The sequence below is a fragment of the Cyclopterus lumpus genome, chromosome 24 (genome assembly GCF_009769545.1).
Source record: "Cyclopterus lumpus isolate fCycLum1 chromosome 24, fCycLum1.pri, whole genome shotgun sequence".
Lineage (NCBI taxonomy): Eukaryota > Metazoa > Chordata > Actinopteri > Perciformes > Cyclopteridae > Cyclopterus > Cyclopterus lumpus.
In genome coordinates, this window is record NC_046989.1 from 6,370,075 (window position 1) to 6,397,324 (window position 27,250).

General features: G+C 44.7%; 1 protein-coding gene across 2 annotated transcripts; it reads right to left on the reverse strand.

Moving 5' to 3' along the window:
* Positions 1 to 454: 454 nt before the first annotated feature.
* On the reverse strand, positions 455 to 26,838 carry LOC117727875 (estrogen-related receptor gamma-like). Of its 2 annotated transcripts, none has more exons than XM_034528405.1 (8): positions 26,554 to 26,838; positions 15,039 to 15,287; positions 14,745 to 14,902; positions 13,345 to 13,461; positions 8,216 to 8,326; positions 7,451 to 7,633; positions 2,586 to 2,855; positions 455 to 2,328 (listed from the first exon to the last, which is right to left on the reverse strand). In XM_034528405.1, exons 2-8 carry the CDS (start codon positions 15,272 to 15,274, stop codon positions 2,084 to 2,086), a joined length of 1,320 nt encoding a protein of 439 aa, XP_034384296.1. In that variant the 5' UTR covers positions 15,275 to 15,287; positions 26,554 to 26,838; the 3' UTR covers positions 455 to 2,083. The 2 variants fall into 2 exon arrangements, with proteins under 2 accessions (XP_034384296.1, XP_034384295.1); XM_034528404.1 differs by lacking the exon at positions 26,554 to 26,838 and adding an exon at positions 19,632 to 19,974 and having other exon boundaries at positions 477 to 2,328.
* Between the last annotated feature and the right edge of the window lie 412 nt (positions 26,839 to 27,250).

The following is a 27,250-nucleotide window of genomic DNA, read 5'->3' on the forward strand; positions in this document are numbered from 1 at the left end:
CTGAATATATACACATATATATGTATATATTTATCAAGAGTTATATACTGCTTATAAAATTAGAAATAGGGTTGTTTTAAATCAAAAGCATGACCAAAATATGAATAAAGTGAATATATAATACATTTTAATTTTAAAGTATGAATTTAAATGATTGTATGATGATGCGATGAGTCAACCCACCTCTGCTTCCATCCGTCTCAACAGGCATCTGATGACCAGCACTCCCCGGAGTCACTGCTAGACTTCATTACATTATGGACGCTAATTATAAATCTCCATCCAACTGGGAGCTGATGGTCTAAATGTGAAATAAATGTGCTAACTTGGAAAATGACGGTCCATTGTCAAACAGTGCAGAATAGACTGTCCTCACTTACCAGCGCTTAATGAATTTGTTTCACAGCCCCTTTTTTTCTTCTCGTTATTGAGAAAGATGACACTCAGATGATGTGAGCTTTGCATTAAGGGGATCATCTTTATTGCCCAAGAATCCACCTGAGAATGAATTAGCGCGGCACAGCTCAGCCAAACAAAGCTTATTTGCATCCTTAAACATCTCTGTTGGCGTAAGACATGACGTATATACAGCAAAACGTACAGTACACACATTTAAAACCGGCATATTGCTGCCGTCGTCTCGTCACAAAGAAAATATGCACATCATAGCGTCACAGTACCTTGAGTAAAATAAGGAGAAAGACTTTTACTCAACGTACTGAGGTTCCTTTCAGTTTAATCCCTTCATGTCACGGGTGCAGAAAAAAGACAAATTTCAGATATAACTACTCTTCACACAAAACACTCTAACAGATTAACAGCGCGCCATCACCAGTTTCCCCAAAACTTTATGGCTAAAAGGAAAAAGTAGTGCACAAATTTCATCCTACAAAGACATTCTACCATAGAAAGGACATCAAATGCCTCCCTAATCCAGATTATACAGTATGGCAGCCATTTTACATAGTTAAAGTTATATCTAAGGGTCTACAATAACTCTACAACATTATGATCTTTAAGTACGCACTCCAATTATAATCAAGTTGCCTCGAATTTCATGATATGGTTTTACATTGGTATCAGTGCTGGAGCAGAGAAGCTAGTAAAAATGATTTTTACTATATCATTTAAAAATCTTTAAAAAAAAATTATTATCCACTGGAGTTGTTTTAATCTACTCTTCATTAATGCCACATTAGTACATTTAAAAAAAAAAAAACAGCAAACGAACAGAGCCACTTTTAGAATAAATATCACTTTGCTGTCGTACAATTGTATAATGCATCATATACTCTTTCCCTGAAATTTGCAAATAAATCAGGAAGCCGCTTATTGTTTTATGAGATGCTGATCACTTAATAGCTTCCCTTTCATCATTTATATATGAACGTAGTGGATAGATAGATACGTTTGCCATACACAACACAGCAGGGATGCAGGTTTATGTGAAGTTTATGTGAATGTCTTACAGGCCACATTATATTATTGTGGACATATGCTGGTATTAATAGTTGTGAGTCTTTACTCTTTGGCAAGACTTTCCTCTTGGGACACATTTATACCTTCTCTCTACCAAAAAAATGACAAACAAAAATCCAATCAGTAAAAGGCTTTCTAAATGCACTAGAATGCAGATTAACAGGTTTCAAGATGGATGACATAATCCAGGAGGATATTCAAGTATCAGGTGGTCTTTTGACGGGAGAAGCTCTACTTTTGGCATGTTACTGTAAATATCTCTAGAAGGCGCTTTTCTTCTGCTTTCACGCTGCCCGTCCGTCCGCCTGCGACGCGCTTAAATCAGTGTCAAACTGTAAAGATGACGATGTTCCTCGTCGTCGAGGGACACTCGAATCAGACGGCTCCATTCAAACCGTTGTCGGGAGAAGGAAAAGATGTCGCTCTAAGAAAAAAAAAAACTTCTCTTGTCAAAGCTGAAATGGACAAAGACGTGGCGTCGAAAACCTCACCGTCACCCCCCCCCCACCACACGTGATTCCTTCGCCTTCCTGACGTCCCCGACCACCCTCGTTTGCGCGGAGGGATCCAGGACGAAAGCTGATTGGCCGTCCCCGTGTCCGGGTCAGGCCTTGGCCTCCAGCAGTTCGAGGAACAGTTTGTGCATGGGCACGCGGCCGTCCTGTTTGATGCTGCAGAAGTGCTGCACCGCGCGAGCAGCCGTCTGACGGAGGAGAGGGAGGGTCATGATCAGCTTGCCGGCCCGCCGAGCGTCCTCCGGGCGGTGGGCGGCCTCGTACTCCTGAAGGGCCCCGTGAAGGACGTCCTGGAGTCTCTGAACTGCCTCGGAGTCCTCAATTTGCATGGAGTCTGTCAGGAACATGGAATTGAGGGAATTTCCCGTCAGGAGGAGAATAAATGCGATAAACAAAGCAAAAGCAGAATTAAAAAAAAAAAAAGCCTGATTCGCTACTTTAATCGAATTGCACAAATGGGAATGCCATTAGCGTGAAAGCAATTTGGACATAAACCAAAGTACAATATGGGACCGATTGAAATGTTGACCTGCAGGTGGCGCTAGAAGAGAAGTCAGAGGATCGACAAAAGGATTCGGATTCATCCAATACCTGAATTAGCGAGCGCGATAGCCTTGAGGACCACAAACTCCTCCTTCTCCAGCCCCATCGTCTTATACTTCTTCACCAGCTGCAGGATGGCGTTGTTGAGGTCGAGCAGCCCGGCCAGCTTGGACTGCTCCTCGTCCATGACGTAGTCCTCGGCGTACACCAGCTTGTCCTCCAGGCCCAGCGAGCGGAACACCACTCGGAGAATCAAAATCTCCATCCAGCCGCTCTGCAGTAGGCTCATCTGGTCCGCCAGAGAGAGGGAGGGGAAGCCTATAGGGAGACAGAGGGGAGCCAAATGGACCAGGTTCTTGGGATGCAGAATAAACTGGGGGGATGAAAAGAAGTGGGCATTTGAGGGCTAACACGTGGGTCTTCATTAGAGGGTCCGTGACCCCTAAGGAGATAAAGAAAGAAGCCAGTGTGAGGGCTCTTTTTCTGCTCACACACCAGCAGGGCTCCATCCGTTATAAGTGAACAACAACATTATGAAAGTAAATTAGAAAAACTAACAGGGAGCCAAGTGTAGGAAAGTATAAGCACGGGGGTGATGTGATCATGCCTCCGTGTCCCGGTAATGAGATCGAGCGGCAGCGATTCAGCAATTGATGCGAAACAATGTTTTTAAATTACCTAATTTTAGAAATGACCTCGAGTTGGATGAAACATGACTTGACAACATTTTTGACTTGATCATCAAAACGGAGATTTGCATCCAATAATACCCTTAAATTACTAGCAGCCCTATTTGAGAGATGTGATGGGATTTTGGAGAACTGAACAGACTTATCATTAAATTTGGCATTTTAGGACATCTAGGGTTTATTATCAGAATGCCAAGTTGCTCTCGGCTACTCTGATCTGAGCAGGAGCTCTCCGACTCTCAGCTAAAAAATAGAGTTTTTTTTCCTCAAAAACATTAAATACCGCATGTCTAATAAAAGGTGCTATTGGGTTGCATTGTGGTAATCGTAGGATCCGGCCGGCTGACCCACACTAGGAACAAAAAGTCAGGATATTTCATCCTCGCTTGCACACATTCCTCTTCTTAAACTGTCCCTATAGCAAGTCCCCCAACTTTATTAAATGTTAATACTAAACGGGCGGAAGAACCCCTTTAAAAAAAAAACGTGGTTGAATTCATTTTGCGCGTTGATAATAATAATCATAATCATTTGTATTCAATATAATAGTACCATTGATGGTACAGATTCCCTCATAAGAAGACCACGTTGCAAAGGGCATAACAAAGGACAGAGGGAGTGAATGGGGGGGGGGTGAATTTAATTACACTCTGTGGGACACACCCACTTTGATTGACAATTACACCCCACAGGAGCATGATTAAACCTGGGCACGTCCCCCGCATAAACCCACATACACACGCTCACACACACGTTTACTGTAATTAAAACAGATGATTTTATAGAACGGGGAGAGGATGGGGTGGGGGGGGCGTTTGTGTTTTTGACACCATCGGTGATGGTGTATCAGGATCCACTGCTCTTTACAATCACCAACGGGGACGTGAGTGGCGCCCCATTTCCCCCAGTATCGCCGCCTGATTGATTGGAAACGCTGTCTGTGCACAATTTCATTGGTCGATAGGGATCAGTATTCAGGCACGGAGACCTGTTTGAGTGTGATGACATTTCAGACAACACATCGATGTATTTTAAGGGCAAATACAAGTTAAACCTTCAATAAAAGTAAAAGAGCATATTTTAAAAGGGACAACGTGAAGGGCACCGAGGGCAACGGGGAGTGCTGACATTTGGGGGGGAGGGGGTGGGTTTCTTGAGCCAGTGTTAGTTGTATCATATCAACGGCAACACACAGCCAGTAACACCACATACCCGAAAGCCAACAAGCAGCACAGACTCAAAAAAAAAAGGCCAAAAGCAAAGAGGGCAGTTGGTCTTTAGCCAGCTCATCTGCCAGTCTGGCCCTCCGACTTCAGACCGCATCACCGTCAATCTGCCTGATTAAAGCGGACACGGAAGAGGGGGAGCAGCCAGGACAGTTGCCCCATCACACTCACCTCCCCCTGGGCAAAGAACTCAGATGGCCCAGGCCCCTTCGCCCAGGACCCTGGTTCTCCCAGCGATGGGGCGCCACTCATCCAGAGCTGATGTGACATGGCCATTACGCTGCTAGAAGGGGGCAGTCTTTTTTCTTTTTTAAATATCCATTCTCTGTGTGTGTGCGTGTGTGTGTGTGTGTGTGTGTGTGTGTGTGTGTGTGTGTCTTTCTTTGTCCCCCGTTAGTTGAACCGTCGTGGTCTCTCTTACCTCCTCAACCTGCTCCTTGTATGATGCCCTTGTGCCTTCCTTTCATTACGCCTGCTGTCACTCATTTATTTTCATTATTATCTCATCCTTCATCCTTTTTGTCTTTATCTGCCATATTCTGTGTCTGCCTCCCTGACTGTCTTTTTCTATTAAATTTAAAAAGTCCCTGTCACTGGAAGAACAATGTTTTCAGGCAACAGTGTCATTTTGTTTGCCAAAGAAACAATTAATGTATTCTAATGAAATGAAATGAAGATGAGCTGGTTTGTTTCATGCATTGCCTCTGTTGTTATATTGTGTGTATTTTTTGTACTGCCTCTGTGTATATTTTTCTCGGCCCAAATGAAATCCTTCTTTGATTAATACATTTGATTAGATTTTTTCTCTTTGATTTAGTCTATATGCAGTAATCTCTAAAGTAAAGAAAATGCTCATCAGATGTTATCTGAGGACAAAATGTACCAGAAATACACGTTTTATAATAATTAGAGGAAAGCTAATATTTATAAAGTCTAAATCTGTTCATACACAGTATGTATGCTTCTTTGCTTTCTTGTCGAGACTTAGATGAGAACATTGATACCACACTCATGTCTGTCCATTGAATACGAAGACACCATCAGCAGCCATTTAGCCTAGCTTAGCATAAAGACTGGAAACAGATAGCCTGGCTCTAGCTGCAGGTCACTGAATCTGCCTCCCGGCACCTCGAAGGCAGTAACTTATTGAAATATCCTTTTCTGCAGTCCAGCAAAGAACCAACAAACATGTTAAACAGCTTATTATACATATATTTTAGAGGTTTCCCACTCGTATGTTAAGCTAAGCTAACCAGCTGCTGGCTCCAGCGTCACATATTTATTGTACAGGCCCGAGAGTGGTATTGATCCTCTCATCTAACGCTCAGCAATTAACTGACACTAATGAACAGCAACGACCTGCCTGCTTACCGGACAGGTCGTTAAAAATCCTCTCCTCTTTTTTTTTTTAAATGGATGTTCCTGAGATTTATTTGCCTCAGCTCGCCCGATGAAAGAGCAGCTTTTTGTTGCATTTTTACCATGTTTTTACTGACATTTTCCTAACTTTAAGTAAAAGGAGCTTGACAGTTGGAGGGATACATGGCTCCCCGTCTGTCCTCCCCCTCAGGCGGGGATCTGCTGTGTGTACGGGCCAAACGAGCCAAACCCTCCACTGGCGGAGGGCTACAAATACACCCATCAGTCGGACTCCGTCTGTCTCGTGCGCTGACAGTAAAGAGCCGTCAACGGGAGAAAAGAGGCAGACAGCAACAGCCGGGGGGCAGACACCAAACACCAACACACTCTCTAATGGTTGTTCATGTCCACTTTGTAGGTGGAAATACAGAGGGGGCAAATATAGTTGAGATACTAGCGCACACACACACACACACACACACACACACACACACACACACACACACACACACACACCTGCTTTGTTTGTTTTGTAAGCATTTCAGAGATAGGACATCAACAAAAAACCCAGGTGTTACCCTGGTGATGTTTTGTGTGTGGATAACATGGCTGATAAAGCAGTCACGGCTTCAGTTAGAGAAATAAAAGACGAAGAACAATGATTCTTTTCAACATATTGCCGGTTGACACTTTGGTTAATTACGTTTGTAATGACCCATCCACTGTTAGACCACCGCTTTTAATTTATAAAATGACAAAAACTAATAGAAATGCCCATCACAACAAACATAAGCTCGAGGTGACATCTTTAAGTTGCTTGTTTCGTCAAACCTACAGTCCAAAACTCAAATTTATTCAATGTACAATCATAAATGAACAGTAATGAAAGCCAATCTTCACATTTGAGAAGCTGGATGCAGCAGATATTCTGTATTTTCGCTCAATAAATGGCCTTAACGATATTCAGTTATCATTTAGGCCAATTGATCCTTTTAAATGTGAGAATTTGCTGCCATTCTCAGTTTTACACCGTTGCAAACGTAATATTATTGGGTTTTAAGACATCAACTTGTGCTTTGTAAGATTGTAATGGCAAATAAGAAAAGTTTTTTTTCAAACACACTTGTGAAAGTGCTTCTTCATTTCCTGTCTCCAAAGCCAAGTATCAAAAGCAGACCTGCGGACCTCTGTTGCCATCGCAAACGATTACAACCGCCAACATGGCCGCATACCAGCGTTTTAATCCCGCTAAGCTGTCAGAATGCACTTCCCCTCTCCTTTCCACCCTTTCGTCCAATGGAAAAGAAATAATGTGGACATCCCTTCTGCTGTTCCTGTGTCAGAGGAGCAGTTGAGTGGGTTCCAAGTGTCAAGGAGGATTTCCGTAATTCAGAGGCGGCCGCGACCCAGGAAATGAATTAAAACGTCCAGGTGGCCACTGGTCATCTGGTTGATATATATTAGGAACACACATTGATCAGCAAGGGCATGGCGCGCGCACACACACACACACACACACACACACATGCTGTCCTCACGGCATCTTGGCAACCACAAGTCACAACGATCTCCTCCTCTGATCAGATTATAGACTTAATGTGAGCTAATGTGAGCTAAACGACTGCCCGACCGATCATACCTGGGATGTGTTTGGCCCAGCCGATGTTGACCACCAGCTCTCGGTCAGCCAGGTCACACAGCGTGGTCAGAGCCTTGATGTCGCTCTCAGGTACAGTGGGGTCCGGCATGGCGAAGATGCCCTCGGGCTCGGCCACCAGCAGCAGGGACACCACTTTGTTTTCTACCACACCGCCAACAAAGTCTGAGAGAGATAGATCCAATTAGATCATGACCGCCTTTATTTATGTAGCCAGTTACACAAAAGAGCATGCAAACAAACACCGTCAGAAACAATCACAGACCAAATGTATCTCCACATTTGCTGGTTTTGAATCCAAAAGAGAGAAATTGTGCCTTTATGGGGTTGAGAAAACGTCCTTTTGAAAGCTAAATAAACCGTTTGAAACCCCCACAGGATTACCAACAAATTCCATGGCATTATGTAAAAAAAATTGAAAAAAAAAAGGGAGAAAACCGGCCTGTTTTTCTTAGCTCATGAACAGCTGAAGTTTTGAAGATATATTCATCCATTCAAAGTGTCCCACGTCTCAATTCCGAAACTACAGTTGGCATTGATTAATGCCAACTCATTAGCAAATACAAGCTATAAAAATGATGAAGTGTGACACCGGACAACATCCCAGATTTGACTGTTCTGAACTCGCAGACCACAACAGAGCCTCTCGTACACCTCCAATAAAGGAATCCATCAACACAGACTGACTACTTAACAATGTCAGTCGTGTTCATTGTGCACCTTGCAGGCTTTTGTGTGGACACCTACATGTTTTCTTCTGAGGCAAGGCATTCTGCGGGTGCAGATACGGGCTGTTCTCCGCATCTATCCTCCTCTTGTACTTCTGTCTGCCACCGCGAACCCGGTCCAAACGCACACCTACACAAACACAAACACGGGGATGTTAATGATGCATTTGGTGTCGGACAACCAGGCGTCTAAATATACACTCGCCTGGTTGTCCTTAAACCGCGGGCTGAAGTCACTCACATGCACAGTGCATTATGGTCATTTCATGTATTTGATTTAAGGTTTTTTCAAAAAAGCATCTTGATGAGGAGATCACATCTTTCTTCTTTTTTTTACATAAAGTATAAAAAATAGTATTTATTTGTTGAGAAATTCTTCGGATTTTTTTTAAACAAAGTACAAGCAAAAGTAATCAGATTAAATCGTCACATTTCATGACTTCAAACACTGACTCCAGCTCAAACTTCGTGATCAGTGATCGGGAAAACACGCTTCCTGTCGAACCCGGTCACCCATCGGGGGACGTCGGCCAATCATCTGCTCCTGCGAACGTGACACGTCTATAGCCGGCACGGCAGCATGCACCGTGCAACCACGACACCCGAGAACTTCAGGAGCAGCCGATGACAACTGCTCGTCTTAACGAGCATTGTGGTAGCCTCGTCACCACGGTGACAGGGAGTTAAGAGAGTGTGCGTGTCTGTGCGTCTGTGTGTGTGTGTGTGTGTAACACTTAGCGCTGAGAGTAACAGTCACCGGGTGTATCTCTCAAGAAAATGTGTCCAGCGAGTGTGAACGTGACTCAGGGTGCCTTCAGTCGTGGTGTTGGGTTACCTGACCTGCACAGAGGCCGTAGTGACCCTGAATAGATCTATAATGGCACTCTGAGGGTATTATTCTCCCACTTGACACCTCACAGAGACGCCTCATCCCTATGAGCCTCCTGTGCTTATTCTTACTTGTGCAGATATTTATGGACAGCATACATGAACATCCACATTAAATAGCGTAATGTCCTTTTAATCAGGCATGCGACATATCTCGGAGGGGTTGAAAGGGTTCTTCGTTTTTTTTTTTTTGCATCATTGGTTTGAAAAGGCTCTTTGTGTCTATTTTATAGGCAAGCCATTACAATAACAACAATTTTATAGAAGTTCTGGTTTATGAGTTAATGTACCATGAACAGAGCTAGGTAAGATGGGAAGAGGGGGGGCCAGTAATAACAAAAGCGACGGTGTGAAAAATGTGGTCCGCCAGCGGGCTCTTCCACAAGACGACTATGAAATATCATATTGTATACATGTTTACATTTAAAAAGGCGGACAGTTTTGACAGCTATGCAGAATCCTTTACAGTACTGTGTGTAAGCCTATTTATGCATAAGTACATTACATAAGGGCTTTCTGTATTGGAGTTTTTCCTCGAAGCTCTTCTTACTGGTTAAGTGCCTCAATTGAAGAAAAAAAGTGATATGAAGTATTACTGCACCTATCAGGTCCAGTCCAGTCCAGAAGATTTAATATTAATTATCAGCCCAAGACGGGGAAATGTCATTTTAAAATGATCTTACAGTTATTGCACTCAAGATAAATGCGACGACTTATCGCCATATAGATTTTGAGATCACATCGGTCGAGACCTACACTCAATACCTAGTAATACAAATAGTAAGTGTGGACTATCCCGGGCACTTGGCCGGCGTCACTCCGAGGTGTGAGATGAGGGATGAGGGCGCGTACTCGTGAATCAGATCAAACTGGTAGCAAAACCCTGGATTCAATCACGCTACTTTGGTCACTTAATATGTAGGAAAAGTGTGTTTTATACGGGTCTATTTGTGTGCGTGTCGGCGCTCGGCTCTGACAGTATTTCAAACACACACAACAGAGATAAGTGTAACTCTTCACAGTGGAATGTGCCGACAACCAAAAGGCCGAGAATAGCTCCGGTGGATAACAGACACGCAAACCCTCCTCCCTGTTCGATAAACGCCGACTACTCAGACATTGATCTATTTTTTGCAGCTTTCATCACTCGGCCGTCTTCCCGTGGGGTGTCTGGATCTTCACATGGGAGGCTTTACAGGTTCCCAAAAGGCTCACGGCAGTACGGCAGGATCAGGAACAACGACACCCAGGCCTGCCTGATCCGGACTGATCCAGGTTATCGTGTTCTTTTGGCAACGGCGACCTCCTTTCCTCCGTCGCTGCTGCCACCATGAGCGTGTGTTCAGTACAAACAATCCCACAAACACTGTGACATATGTACACAACGCTGCTGTGGCGTTACACCCCTCTCCCACCTCCCCGCACGAGGCTATTCAAATGAAAAAGGATGTGGAAAGTTGGCACTCGGAGTCTCTCTCCGTTCCATTCTCAGAATACAGATTAACGCACTTGAGACCAAAATGACTTCAGCTGAGGAGGGAGTGCTGCACCGCCGGCCGTATCGCTTAGACATTTAAAACACCACAAGATCACACAATCGCATCTGTGTGATGAACCGCATTTTGAAAAGAATGATGGCGTGCATTTGGCCGACACACACACGTGTTTAGAAGCGACAGCGACTGCAGCGTTGAGCACTAAACAGGGCTTAATCAAATCACATCCCGGGGTCTATATGTCTTTTAGCCGCGTCTTTAATACGACTCTGACTCTGGCCCATTAAACCTCGCAGCTCCTCTGTCTCAGCCTTTACTGCGGCCTCTCCGGGGGAAGAGGGGCACTACGAGACACGATGAAGCGCGTTACGAGGGCGCTTACGACGGGAGTTACGAGGGGCAGTTCGCATTTCACGGAGGTCCAGGAATCCCACAAGGCATCTGGAGGAATTTACGAGGGGGGAGGGAAAGCAAAAGGGGGTGGGCGAGAGGAGAGGGAGGTATGAGGGGGGGAGGGGGGTTGAGAGGCGGACCGGGATGCTGTTGATGCCCCTTCCCTATTAAAAGCAGCTAATTTAGAAAAATTGCAGACACACAGTCACTCACAAAAGCCCACAGAGGTGTGTGTGTGTGAACGTAGAGCGCAGGCTGACACGTGTTGAGACAAACTCGTATACACAAACTGGTACACGTGTACAGAGGCAATAACTCTGCGCGTCCATCACTCACACACACACACACACACATTTGGGAACACAGCTGCAATAAACAGATGCTTCTGCGTGTTTGGAGATGAGGAGGTGGGTATTATTGGATCATTCAAAGTTTATGACGACTGGGATCTTATTTTCATGGTTTTAGCCCCCAGTTTCTATTGGTTATGATAACATTGTAACGTGGGATAGTAATTGTTGAGATCTGGGAACATGGCGACATCACCACAACAAAGTCAGAAAAAAGGGAAAAAGACTGGCTTTAAGGGATTAAGTCAGGTTGTAAACAAGTCAACAGTTGAGACGCATTCACACTTTGTTAAGAACTCAAAAATACCCAAAATGATGGTAATAAAACTGTGTGTGTGTGTGTGTGCTCGCTCTGGGTTGGTTCATGTACAATGTTTATGAGAGAGAGTTTAGGTTAAAATGTATAAATATATATAAATATATGTAAAAAGGACTGGACGTAACAGCATTTAAAATGGCAAAATATTGCCTCAAAATCAAGTCCAGTAGTCTCATATCGCGATATCGATAGAAAAATTAAGCCCTAGCTTGTTGTGTTGGGCAATCCAATTTAAACTGCTTTAAAAAAAAATGTTTTTTTAATAAACTGTGTGAACTTCTTGTCTGCAAACTGAACATTTCTGCAAACTGTAAGTGAGCATTTACCCCCTCGTCCCTCTTCAATAACTGTTCAGTGAATGAAAAGCATCTTTACATTTACTATCCCGTGGTCCTAAAATTGTCGCCGCCACACACAGACACACACACACATGTTGTGTATCTTCTCTCGTCTTTATTATCACCTGGAGGCCCACATGCCGCATGCAGCAAGTGGCCGGTACGGGAGGAGGTCGCTAATGTTTTCCTTTTTGAGTCACTTCTAAATCCGGACAACAATATGTCACCAGACAGGCACACAGTGCGACTAAAGGGGCACCTGATTGATGTCACAGATTCTCTGTGTGGTATGTATCATGTCACCACTGTTGGGCCATATTTCTGACCATATGTAATGACCTTATTGTAACGTAGAGATTTTAATTTGCTGTAGGGTGCAACTAACAACACATTTCATTAGCAATTAAATATATAGAGAATAGGTGAAAACTGTCCATCCCAGTTTCTCAAAGTCAGATATCCAGTTTACACAAATCGATCGATTATCAGAAGAAGTTGTCGACTATGCTCACAAAAGATGTTCGAAAAGGCCGCTAAAACATATTTGGTGTATTTTGTGACCTTATTTTAGTATGTGCATGGGTGTAGTCGGGCGCCACTGTGTCTATAATTGAGTTTCCGATATCAATTAAAGGAAGACCATTGTCGCGCACAAAGCAATAAACTGGTTAAGTAACGTGCATTGTCCCATTCTCATTAAATGTCCTTTTAAAATGTATCTCCAAACGTTTAATTTAAAAAATCCCTACATTTTAATTGTGTAAAAGTGACTCGCTGCGTTATCTCACTAGCTGCTGCAGTTTTTCACACACACACACATACACAAGCACACACACACACACACACACATACACACACACACACACACACACACGCACACACAATGGCTAATGTCCAAAAGCTATTTCTATAGAGCACGGGTGAAGCAAAAACGGACACAATCGCACAGTACGTCGCCCTCTCCTCCATCTCAAAGACACGGCGTTGCATTGTTCAGCCTTGTGTTTACTACACATACACAGAGACCGACACACACACACGTCACACCTGGCACGAAATGTCTGAAGTTTTAACTGTCAAAGGTTTTGGGTTTCACTGGAGTCCACAGAACTACTGTACATGCCGCCGCCCCGTTTTCAGTCGCCGTACGTCTCGTCGGGTATAGTGAATCATCTCTCTCTGGGTGACGTTTCCAGGAACGCACAACAGAAGGTATTGACGAGCAACACGGACTTGAGTCTTTTCTTCCTCAGCTGTCCAAAGGAGAATGTTTGAACTGCCGCCAAGACTACCAAACGATCGAGCCCAGAAAAAACTTGTTTGAACCAGGTCTAAACGTGATTTTTTTTTCATGTATAGCTGACCTTCTCTCAACATGCCCACGGACAGACATTTCACGAATCGACAGGCCTGGCAGGATTTCCTCCTTCTCTTGGTGATTTCACATTCATTGGACGCTGGGCAGCTGTATTCAATGTTACCTGGAGGAGAAGAGAGGAAAATTAAAATAAAATCATCTCTTCATTTCATTCGGGTTTCAGTCACTAAGCACAGCACGACAACTTAATGGTGAAATCCAATGATTTAATATTGTACTTCCATAAAGTTGGGGGGTTCACGAGAGACATGTTTTTTTAAAAGTATGGACATTATTGAAGCAGTGGTCGAAGGGGTATCCTGACTTTCAGTTCCTGGTGTGGGTCATGCCCCAAAACACAGGATCCTACACTTCCCATAATGCATCTGGAAAGAGACCGTCCCTGCTTGGTCAACACTCACACCTTTTAAACTCTGCACTTCCACTTGTTATGCCTCTGGCTTTATGTTAATAAATTACTGATCTCAAACAGAAACTGAGATGACCTTGATGACGTCACTATGACATCATCAGCTCCCTCCAAGCTACAGAGGACATTATACAACTGTTTTCACCTCCCCATGACAAGTAAACTGACCAGTAGAGTGCACCTTTAAATTATTGAGAATAAACATTATATTCTGCGAGTTGTAAAATAAAAAAATCATCATCATTCAGTTACTCAGTGCAATCACGTACAAACGCACGTTTCCGACACCTAATTGGGAGTAATGTGCGTTTAAGCCCGGTGGCGTTCAGCCAGTTAAAGGCGCTTTTCAGCTGCCACCGTCCATCAGAAACAGGAAGTATCTGATGAGCCAGACATCAGATCTCCCCGGTTGATCTGACAGCCGTTCATCCTGTTTGCCTTTTTCGAAACCAGTCCGCAGTCGCCAACCTCCAGAGGCCTAAACACATCACAGCCTGCTGGGCCCTCGACCTGGGCCGCGAGCCCGCAAAGCGCAAGACAATCCTATTAAAACACCCACACTGCGTGCCGCTGCCGGTCGACGTTTAGGGGCGAAGCCAATGTGCAAACACTCAGCACCATATGTTATGTGACACTTTAAAGCCTAAACTCAAACATGTTGACTGTATACAAGATGCACTGAAAGTTTAACCGCATATCAGCTGTTTGCAAACAGGTCTTTATTTTCCGCAGTTTGAGGCTGGGAGGGGGGGGGGATTGTGAGCTAACTGATCGGGTTTTGTTGATACCAAAACAATAGACTGCATCTGCACCATGTTGCTAGTAAAACAGGTTTATATGATGCAGGAAGGCATTATCAGCCATGCACACGAAACTCTGTTACTAAGTATAAAGCTGAGCGTGGAACATGTGCCTGAATGTGTGTGCGTGTGTGTGTGTGTGTGTGTGTGTGTGTGTGTGTTGTGTCTCTCTCTTACCCTGGATGGTCCTCTTGAAGAAGGCCTTGCAGGCTTCACAGGAGGCCACACCATAGTGGTAGCCCGAGGCAACGTCACCGCACACCAGACACACACGCTTGGCCACCGAGCCCAGCATGAATTCACACTTCACTTGGCTTTCTTCCTCCACAAACATCCTGGATGGAGGTGGAGAGAAAGAGAGAGGGAGGGAGGAGGTGAAGGGGACACTTTGAGAGGAATGTGCTCAGATGGTAACAGCGCTTCCATTTAAAGACACAAAGTAAATAGACAATATATGTCGCGTACACCGACCTGTTCGCTGCTACATTGCTGGCCAACCCCGCGGTGTGTCCATAGAGGCCTGGGGAGTCCAGCCCATTGCTGTGATTGTGATGGCCCTTGATCAGGGCCCCGTAGCTGGAGTTTGTGTCCGATGATGTGCTTCCAGGACTGGGCTGGGCCGGGCTGACGTCCCCCTGAGAGCTGGGGCTGGAGGGCTCACGCTTTATAGTGGGGGGACAGGTGGGGTCCAAGCCCCTCACTGACATCCTGCCCAGATGTCTGGGGAAGAGGGGGGGGGGGGGGGGGGGGATTGTATTATATATGATCGGACATGCATCGTATTGTAATATCTATTCATGCTGGTGAGGGATTTGACTTTCAGGTCAGCTTTATATATAATGAGTCACCTTGGTGTTGCTATAAATATTAATGACTGGCTAGTTTTATTAAGTCAGGCATAATTAACACAGATTTTTTTTTTAAATAAAAAAAAACAAAAAAACATTTCGATCAATCCATGGATTAATATATGTATTTCCAAACCACATACTGAGTAAAAACTATTAAAAAAAACACCCCCCTTCATTCATGCACCCATCAATCCCAGTCTGATCTAAACTGGCCGTTTGTGATTTCCAATCCCCACGTATGCAAAGCGGCTGTCTATTACACTGCTTTGTTTTTAAAGAAAGAGATTGCTTAAACAAACGTAGGGAAATAGCCGAGCTAGTAATCATCCGCTTCATCGTGGCCAGTATGTTTCGAACACGGCCATCTTTCCCTCTCTATTGTCTCTTTGTGTCTCTCATCACTCTCCACCTGTCATTACAGCTAAGCTGTTCTTACGGCAGTTAGCAATTTTTATTTACTGTTAGGAAACGTTAGACAACGTGCAGGATGCAAAATTAAAATAACATTGACGCACATGTGAACAAATGCTTTGTGGTGCAACGGCAGATTAAATGTCAACCTCCAAACCACTTAAAAGAACAATAAAGAATGGTGTCAAGCTTTTTTTCTGTTGATGAACACAGACATAAATACATCCGTGTCTTGTGTCTTAGCATTGCCGACATATTTTAAGAGGTATTTTCTACATCCATTATAAAGGCTTAAAATAAATGTTGCTGCGTGTTAAAGTGTGTATCATGACTTTATTATTGGATCAAGATGTGACTACAACAGACTCTCTGTCACCACGACGAGCAGAAAAAAGCATCTGAAACCAGCTGAGGTGTACAGCAGGCTCACAGGCATGTGATCTGCACTCACACACTCACACGCACACACACACACACACACACGCATGCTTGCTCACACACACGCTCATGCACACACTCATCATGGCGTCAGGTGTTCATGTGTGGATGTAAAAATAAAAATCATAGACAGGCTCCCAACTCTCTACGCACACTTCAGATTCATGTGATCAGGAACATAGTCAAGCTCTATGCACAGACACACACACACACACACACACACTTACAGACACATTTTAAAGCGAGTGTCTTCATAAACACCCTGACACATACTGGTATGCGACTGTTTGTTGCCAGGCCAACTTTATAAAAGACCCCTGCTGTCTCACTCCCTGTAGCACACACACACACACACACACACATACACACACACACACTCTAATCTTGGCCTGGTGAGGTGGAGGTCCAACCCAGTCTGTTTCCTGCCATGTAAATCAGTGTTCGCTTGGCCACAAGTCATTTGGTAGGCAAAAAGACGGGCTGCTTTTAACCACCTCCAGAGTAAACCATGGGCACGCGCTATTGACCCCTCTAGAAACCCACAAAGACGCACAGAGACAGACCGACAACAAGATACCAGCAGCAAAATTCTAGAAGAAAACAAGGCACCTATAGCAACTGTAGCAACTATAGCAACTATAGCAACTGTAGCAACGTGATCAGCATTTACTGTCTGCTATCATCAATATCATAATCATATTTGTATCACTTATGGGCAGAGCAACAATTGTTATGGCGAACGTGCGAGCAAGCATTTGCCTCTTTACACCGCAGACACGCAGCAGCGTTAGCATTTAGTCCAATGCTCACTCTGCTTTTAGCTTTTGGCTAAAAGCAGAGTGGTGGTCATTTGCACTTACTGGTGCAGCTTTAAACATTTGGTTTTGTAGAGAAAAAAAATCCCGAAAGACATTCCCAACAATACCCGACTCCTAAACCTTAAGTCGAGTCTTAAACCCGCCAATTAACACAACATAGAGACTCCTCCCCTTCACCGTTGCCGACTTTCACCTCTCCAATCCACTTTGAAGACTATAAAAACAGTACAGTGAGGAGATGCTAGACTCTCTGGTTTACTCATTGGCCATCCATCACAGGCGTCCATATTGCTGTGTCAAGTCTCTGACAGATACAGAGTGAGATATACGTTGTGTTCTCCTGTCATAATGCATCACGGGGAGGAAGACGAGGAGGAGGAGGAGGAGGAGGAGGAGAGGGGGGGGTTGGTTGTTTTGCTTTCATAATGAAATGGCATTAGTGTGGGGTGATCAGGTGTGATGTAATATTCACTCTGACAGATTACTAATCTACAACTCCACATAAAAGCCCATCAAAAGACTGTTGGTGCAGCTCCTACAGCGGCATGCAGCGGGGATAAATCAGAGAGGATGTGTTTGTGTGCGTGTGTCAATGGGTATTGTGTGTGTGTGTGTGTGTGTGTGTGTCTGTCTGTCTGTCAATGGGTATTCAAAGTTATCGTACCTTACCCCCTTTGTGTCCCAGAATTCAAAACAACTCTAATTGCACCGTGGCAACAAAGGCCAAAATTCAGCGTGAAACGACGTGGAGACAGAGAGAGAGAAGAAGAAGAGAGGCGGGAGGAAATTACAAGAGAGGCAGACAGATAGAGGGAGTGTGAAAAGAAGAAAAAAGACAGAAAGAAAAGGGGCAGCCCTGGGGCTCATTAACCTGGGGGTGAGGGTGGGTGGGGGGGGGGGGTTGAAAGGAAAGGGAGAAGGCAACACTCACTTCCAAGTGAGCAGAGTCATAATGCAGACAATGACCCAACGGATGAAGGAGGGAAGGAGGGAGGGAGAGTGAGAAGAAAACAGGGAGGGAAGGAAACACAGAAAACAAGAAGGAAGTGACAAAGAGATAGAAAGAAAAAAGTAAAAGTCAATCTACAGGCTTGGGGGGGGGAGTGAAAATAAAATACAAAAACACAACTACTGACTAACCTTTTAGCCCTAAGCCCTAACCCCTAACCCCGAGGAGCAGTTATTTAGGTCAGTGGGGTCTCAGTAGTGTTTTCTTTTAGTTTTTTTGACTAATGAGCCAGTAGGAGATGAGCAGGGATCAGTGGCACCCCGGGCCATCCGTAAGAGCCTTAGTCAGGCTTTGGACGAAGCTGTTAGCAGGGAGATGAGGTGCCTGCTGCTGGAGCTTTGGACCCGCAGGGCCCTGGAAACATGGATAGCGTGCCACACAGGGGATCATCTGCGGCCATCGCTGCCTTTTCTCCTTTTCTTTATCCGGTTGCTTCTGTCACCGGAGATCAGCCGACCTGTACGTCCACACGTGTCTTCTGCCTGGCTGTCTTCTCTTTCTATCCCGCCTGTCTTTTTCTGCTCGGGGGATGTTAGGATGAGATGTTTTTTTCTCACAGCCAAGTGATTATGCCAAAGCTGTCGTTTTGTTTTTGTTTTATTTTCAAAAGTGCAGCAGTGATGATAATGAACATGATTTTTTTTTTATTTTTTTTTTATGATTACAGTGAAAGGAAGGCAATCAAAAAGCTGTGCCGGGGTAATCAAACTGCTGCTTTTCGCAGGCGTTGGTTTGCTTTGTGCATGTCGGGAAGGTTTTTTTTTGTTTGGATGACACTGGCTTGTTCTCAAACTGGTCTTCCACAACTCACCCTCTACAAACAGTGTGAACAATGCCAACTGTAAGCGGAGCAAACACGCCTCCCCACCGCAGAGATGTGCATCGAAATGTCCCCTGAAGCGCATAGAAAGAAACTTTACATTACGTTTGTGTTTCCGCGAAACGTCATTATAGCTCGAAAGAACAACTGATTAATAATTCATCAGGAAATGATACGAAAATGCCTTTTGATCCTCGATTAATAGTTTGAGACGTTTGTAAGTATATATAACATGCTTTACGATCATATATTGAATTGGGTATATATTTATAAGTTAACTTAACATATTTTGGTTTTGATTTGTTGGTTAAAGCAATTTTTAGACGTTGTCTTTGGCTTAAGGAAAGCTGGCTGAGCGTTTATTACCATTTTCTGATGTCTCATAGACGACAGGAGGAATTGATTAATCCATAAGAAGTACCCATCTAATTAAATGCTGCAAGATGAAGAAAAAACTGCAAACCTCAAACTGCTAATTAATGGCAAATATTTACACCGGCTTAATTCAAACAAAGATAAATGAGGATAAAAGAGTCCGACTCTTTACAGTACTTAAATCAAAGTCAGAAACACACACACACACACATGAAAGAATATGTTCTAATCTCAGTCAAGACATCATAAGGAACCTAACATTCAATCTGGCTGCTCAGGTGGCTTCACCTGTGTGACACCATGAGAGTGCACAGAGTCCTAGTGAAAGGTGAAGGTACTTACTCTGTGTCAGAGTGGTAGGTGAAACACTCTGGGAGGTAGAGGTCGACTAAATCCATGTGCACTCTGCCACCATGCTCCGAAGATGAGAAAAAAAAAGGAACGTTTGTCTCCGACTCTCCTTCTCTTTATTCTCTCTGCAATGTTTTCATGAACTGAAGCTCTGGCAGCAGTGTTTGTCACCGTCTCTTTACTCTGCCTCCAAACTTTGTCTCCATCTACTGTCCTCAGGTCTGCGGTCTGCCACTCTCAGCTCCTCTCGTCGTCCCTGCGTCTGTCTTCCTGTCACTCGCACTCCTCACCGACAGGCCACTGGCTGCCTTTGAAGTCCCGACTGTTGTGACGAGCTGGCTGTGTGTGACAAGGGTCTCCAAGCAGAGCTGGCCCTCGTGAGCCACATCATTTGAATGGCCTTCCCTCAGAACGCTGAGCTGGCCCGGGATTGGCTGTCCTCTGAGCCAATGAGAGGCGGCCTCTCGCTGGGGCAGGTGGATGTGACAACAGAGGATGTTTAGGGTTTGGTGATAAGGAATAACTTCATAACTGGGAATGTAGAAGGTGAACTCTCACATAAATAGCGACGCATATTTCTTTTTATTATTGTAGCTGAGAAACAAAAAGAGGACTTTAAGAAAATTACCCTTTTCTATGTGTGTATGAATTAAAGGATAAACCGTGGCTTATATACTGCCCAATAAAATATACCACCACATACATCTACACTTAATCTTAATCAATGAATACGATCTAATGCAGCCAGTGCTAAATTAAGTAACATATTAATAGATCCACAAAACCAATATATACTTAAATCATCAATAATAGGCATTTACCAATGAAGAAATCTCGTTCCAGCTTATTAAACATGAAAATAAGAGGCTATTTTCGGTTCTATACTATTGTAAATTAAACATATTTGAGTTTTGCATTATTGCTTGGACAAAACAAGCATGGCGACAAACATTCCTCACTATAAATATAATAAATATAATCAATAAAGGGATCAATAGCTGTATTCAGATCCGAGGAAAGAGCTTTGATAATAAACACATGGACAACCATATGCACAGTTTGCCACCAGGCCTTAACAGGCACGCACAGTACTTTTATCTGATCTAATCAGCGATGGCTATGTGCCTAAAGTCACACTTTTTTAACCTTTCACTGACATCACACACGTGCACGCAAAATAAGTAACACAGTAAGTCGTGCTTGAGAGGGGAAGAGGGTTAACAGGAAATGAACCGCAATCCACAGAAACACAGGAAAAGTGAACTAAATACACACATTTTGTTTGAATTGTTGACGTAGGAAAGTGTGACTGGAAAGTTTTAAGATTGTCTTCGCTTGCCTCGTGTTCAACCGGACTGAATGTGACGAGAATTCAGCGAATATAAGATTCAACCTTTAATAATAACAATCATAAAAGGACCCTGATGAAGTTACGGTAGGAAGCCCGGTGTGAGAGGAGCCGTCCTGTTGCCACCGTGTCCTAATCCACTTAAAAGACAGACGCATTGGTGTGGGGGTGGGGGGGGGGGTGGGGGGGGGGGTGGGGGGGGGGGTTTCATAGGTCAAATTCAAATCATGGCCTCAGTGTGGATGCTTCCCAAGGAGCATTGAATAAATGAGTTATATTGCAGTATAGAGTACATCAAATATGTTCTTTCCACACTGTTCCAGTTGTTTCTGCATACGTATCAGCTCAGTACAGCAATGAAGTATTCATCAATGTACAAGCACACGATCATATTTTGCTATTTTTCAAACCAACGGAACATAATAGAGTCTAATCCAGAATCATTGCAACGTGCAAGAACAGCCGCCATACATTCCCCCAAATGAGAACAGTTTGAGCATCAAAGATGCACAGATGCCAGAGGGCAGTTTGGTCCACGTGAAGCCCGTTTCCACGTCAGTCTGAGCCCCGTCTCTTCCTCTCTCGTCGGGGATGGCGTGCTTTTTTCGAGGCTGACCCTCACCTGACCAACCTCCACAGGAATGAAATCACCTGCGCTAATCCGCCGCGGTGCAGATAAGGGCCAGACGGCAGACTGCACGGAGTGGGCCTTATCTCACGACGCGCCACATGAAACAGCTCGCGGCCGCGTACACACAGGCGTGCAACACATGTAAACAAATGCTAACGCGAACGCACGGAAACACAAAAGGTGTGTGTGGGGGGGGGGCATGTATGAAAAAAGAGCCACGAAAGATAAAAGAGAGTGTGACTTCTAATGGCACAGAATTTTTTTTATCTCAACCATAAAACACAAGAAGCCAGACACTGAGTGCTACTATCGTATCAAATCTGCTAAAGTTAATGTATCACATAAACCATTATCTACACTGAGGAATTATCTTTTATAAACCATTTAGGAAACCAAATGTTGACGCCGAGGCCGAGTGGCTCTTATCTCTCGCTGGCTTTTAGTCAATGGATTCTTTATTTGCTCAAACAAAGCGGAGGAGATTTTCCGATATTCAGGTTGAATTCAAAAACTTGAGATTAATACTTTAATCAACGGTTGATATTTTCCTTGGCACCGGTCCGAGTGGTCTTGAGACGTGAAGGCGCACTTGAGCGAAGCCAGAGTGGCGTCAAAGAGAACCACTTGAAAGGGCCCAACGCACCCCGAGTCGTTTATGCTTCTGATAATCTGCTCATTAATGCGCGCCGCTTGCACAAAAAGCTTTTTGTTTCACTTTGCGGTGGCTCCATGTCAAAAGGTTTATGTCGTTCGAGGTAATGTAAATAAAAAGGTTACAGACTGAAACTCATTCGCTTGATTGAACCGTTATCAACAAAGAGGTTCCGAATAAATCCAGATTAGGGGATAAGGATCGTGATGGCAAATAATCTATTAAATATTGTTGCCACGCGGCTCCAGGGGGATGTCAATGTCAGTCTATCGGTTGGTTGGTCCACCATTTTAGTCCAGAGTTAATATTGTATGAATAAATGTGATCCCTAAAACTTCCATAGCGTCGTCGTCAGCATGACTGCTGCTTATTGGGACACTTCTGAGACGACGAGAAACCTTCAACTAACAAATCTAACAATTTATGCAGATGACGATTTAGAGTAAACATTCACATCGTGACTTCACAATGGATCTTATTTCAGTAGGAAAAGCCTTTGTCTTGTTTTTTGACTGCTTTTTGTTGTTGTTGATGTGTTACAAGGTAGGAACTATAAACAATAAGGTCCAACCCGTCCCAGGAAGAGCAGACACACTTTGGACTTCTGTGCTGGCGACCAAAAAGAAAGAAGAAAGAAAATGGACTTTCATACTGCAGATTTAAAAAAGGGTGAAATTGGGAGGATTAGTCAGAAGGTATCTTTGAGGTTGAATGTGAAGAGGGTGTGGCTGAGTGTGAGCATGGTAACAATGGCAATTGTATTTTAAAACTGTAACCATTGGATGGATGGATGGATGGATGTTTATCTAAAATACATGTTTGTTTTTTTAATAATTTGTGTTTTTCAGCCAATATTTATTTGAAAAAAAATCAACATTTGTATTGGCCTCGAACATCATTGGCGATATAAAGGAGTAAAAGTTACTGAAACCAATTGAAACGCCCTGCTGGATGTCAAAAATGTATTTACTAACCAAATAAATAGTTCAGATGAAATAAAAAAAAAACCTCAGGGGCCTTGTCAAAAAAAAAAAAACGTCAACCAAAATGACAAAAACCACAGAAGACGAATGTCAAGTAAACTGAGCAAAGAAGACGCTAACATGAAGCAGAACTAAAATCTAGTAATAACATGAAATGTTTACAGTCTCAACGCAGCAAATTAAATTGAACGCGCATTGGCTGCAGAGATCAAAAATAATTTTACACCGCTGAAGCTGAACCGAAGACAGGAGCTCAATAGCTGCTCCGGAGGGACGCTGCCTGTAACAGAGCGGCCAGCTGCCAGCTATTGACCCCCGCACACCAGATGCATCACGTTCCCTCTGACGGAAAGCAAAAGTACAAGTGAAGCAGACACCCTTCGCACGTGTGTGTATGTGTGTGTGTGTGTGTGTGTGTGTGAGTGTGTGTTCACCCTTTTCTCCTCATCCCTAAACTCACGGCCATCAAATCTCAGCCTACAGGGACAGCTGTCGGATTGACTTCCAAAACTGGACAGTCACTCTGCAACTCCAACTCCAACCCCCCCCCCTCCCCACACACACACACACACACACACACACACACACACACATTAGCATTAGCCCTCCGATCTAGTGAGTGTAATCTGCTTAGTTTATGCCTGACTCACAGTCATCCATCAATTACTGAGACAGAGGGAAAGACTATTGACACTGTGTGCAAACACCATTGTCTCGCCGCAGTGGCACAGAATACCTCTCAGACACTTCAGTGGTTTACAAAAGGAGTGGAGGGGAAGTAAAAGTGGAGAAAGAGAGAAAAAAGGACAAGAAAAATAAGGGAAATAAAGAGAAATGTGATATAGAAATGGAGGAGCTTTTGATCTGCATGCTTGCTGTACAGTTACGCGTCTTTAAATAGATGGATGGGAGGGAAATGATACGCAGAATGATGGATTAAGTGACAGATTGGAATAGGATCAGATTCATTGTATTGATCCAATGCGCAGTGTACAGGGATCAGAGGTCAGACACATACACACACACACACATGCACACACACACAAATGCACACACACACACACCAGAAACCAAAGAAAGCCTCTGGGAGAAGCTTAAAGCAACGTAACCATAGAAATGTCACTTAGAGCTATACTGAGACCTGCTGCTGCTTTCCTCGGAGGGCAAATGGTCTTCGAATGGTTTTCACTTATCTGGACGTCCTGTGGTCCCACTGGGAAGGACGTTAGTCAGTGCTGGGACATGCACGTGCACAGGAAGGCATTCGGGCAGGCAGCAATTCATTAGGGCTAATTTGGGATAATTGTATGAATATTTGAGAGTAAATGCACAGAGAAACACGGTGGACTTACAGGCCCTAATAACTTGGCTGGACTGCCCCCTAGTGGACAGATATATTTGCCATCCACAGCAGCTTTGCTGCCTTGAACTGACCCGAGGGCTTGATAAGGGTTGATTATTTAAAAGCACTATTAAGGACTGTAATTGCAGTTCATAATGTGACTGAAGTTGACCCTGATTACTTCCGGCACGTGTCATTGTCCCATCATCACGCCGTGTTGTCTTCTGGCGGGTGCCCATCTGGAGGTTCTGAGGGCGATTATGTAACCATAGGCTGTCCCAACAAAACAATGAGGATCACTGCGACACGGCCCCTTCATATTCTCAACAACCTGTATTGGAGCCTCTGGTCTCCATCTCATTGACCTTTTACTTGTGGGTTATTTAAGTCACAAATGTGATTACTTCTAAAAAATGTTATTGATTTTAAGTGATGTGAATTTGAACAGATGCGCTTCATTCACGTCCTTTTCACAAGAAACCCTCTTTTTATACACGCGCACAAACACGCGCGCGCACACCTGGTTCCCAGACCTGTCTCAGGTGAGGGGCGGCGGATGTGGGCCCGACACACACACACACAAAATCCTGGGAGTCAGCACCACGGACCCACTGCTGATGTCAGGGACTATTATACACGCGTTCACATAACCACACACACGCACACACACACACACGCACACGCACACACACACACACACACGTGCACGCGCACACAGCATGCAGTCTCACCTATCTCATCATATCACTTTAATCTCCACAGGTGGCAAATTTAGCCCTCTGGCTCGCTGTCAGCGTGTCTACAACAAACAAATGGACACAGACGTACACAGAGACCAAACGAGCGATCCTGTCATGCTGGTTTAAAAAGTCCACCACAGCTTTTATGTATTCGCCTTCTGGCTTTCTTTATATCCCCCCCCCCCCCCCCCCCCCCCCCCCCTCTCTCTGGAGCCACCCCTCTAACGTGGCCTAACACATTCTGTCAGCAGCTCCACAGGTGAGCCGGTCTCCGCTCGCGACACTGACAATACTCATCTCGCTTCCTCTGACTCCGTCACCTCCTTCCCTTCTTCTTTTTTAATCCTTCACACTGTGTCGCCATCCGTTCCGGACTGCCCTTCCTCATCTGATCATAGAAGATGCACCCGGGAGGGGGGGGGGGGGGGGGGGGGTGTATTTTTCCTTGCTTTTTCCGGCAAATAAAATGTGACACCGGGCCCATTTTCATCCTACACCACCCTGCTCCAGGCGTTGGAGCCTTGTTCTAAGTGACCCCACCCCGGGGTCCTCCTTCAGCACCGCTCAACACAGTCCACTGGTTCACGGGCCACGGCCAAGGTACACAAGTCCAAATGTAATTTTCTGCAAGATTACACATGATAATGACTCGCTTTGGAAGGGTCGCCATAAATGATGACTTCCAATTATAGATGCACAACTATCGATCGGTCAACAGGAGCAGTGAGGAAGAGGAGAGGAGCCGGAGAGATGTACAGTAATGTTATGTTTACTGACGTCTCTCTTGACGCCCAACACGCACACGCACACGCACACGCACACACACACACACACACACACACACACACACACACGCAGTGGACATTGCTGCAGGCAAACTAGAATAGCTGAATAATTGCAAGTGAACTACTTACAAAGTCGTACATAGGTTGGAAAGCAAGTATTAATGGGAGCCAAATAAAAAGCATGAGCAATAAGTTCACCTGGGAGCTGAGTAGACCTTCACCTGGTCACACACACACACACACACACACACACACACACACACACACACACACACACACACAGCTATATATTGTGTGCACACCTCCGTTTCCATTCAAGCACCACATTGGTCTGTTTCTAAGCAGACAGAAACAAAAAACCCATCGGTCCATTTGCTGCACCTGCTTCCTCCCGTTCGCACATCTTAAAGCTTTTTTTTGCTCAGCACTTACTGTCAGTTTCATCCACCGGCTGGATGGCTGGTCCTCCGCTCTCCAGCTGCAGTCAGTCAGTCAGTCTCAAGGACAAACGCTCCAGCTCTCCTCGCCTCCGGTCTCTGTAGCTCAGCGATGCAGCAGCGCACACACACACACACACACACACACACACACACACACACACACACACTCTCCTTACACACACACACACACACACACACACTCTCTCTCTCCCTACACACACACACACATTCCCCTCTCCTCCTTTCTCTCCTCTCAGCGTCTCACTCTGGATCCAGTGCTGAGTTTACCTGCCTAGCTTGCTGGCAGGGGAGTCCTGAGAGTGTGTGTCAGACGGAAAGTGTGTCTAAGAGGGGGGAGGGAGGGGGGGGGGGGGGCAGCCAGCGTTCCCTTATATGCAGAGGGAGGTGGTGAGTAGAGGGGAGGGTAGAGGACACACCGCGCTCCTGTATTCCCATAGATACAGAGGAGGGATTTCTATCGCAGCCTCGCAAAGACGGGAGACGGGGTGGGGGGGAGAGAAAAGAGGGAGGGAGACAGAGGGAGCATCATATTTCAGCGATGTCGAGTCAGCATGTGAATGCGATGCATGTGTTGATGGAGTTGGAAACATTTAGAGGGCACGTTGTTATGGCCGGTTGTGGGTTAAAAGAAAAAAAAAGGAAGCTGCGAGCGTGTTTGTGCCGGAAAA

Excerpts from the sequence above, each read along its gene's own strand:
- LOC117727875 (XM_034528404.1), bottom strand. The coding sequence starts at position 19,687 with ATGGATTTAGTCGACCTCTACCTCCCAGAGTGTTTCACCTACCACTCT. Across the intron at positions 14,903-15,038 it reads AGCAATGTAGCAGCGAACAG|GATGTTTGTGGAGGAAGAAA; the intron begins GTCGGTGTACGC and ends ACCTCCATCCAG. Across the intron at positions 13,462-14,744 it reads CTTCAAGAGGACCATCCAGG|GTAACATTGAATACAGCTGC; the intron begins GTAAGAGAGAGA and ends CTTCTCCTCCAG.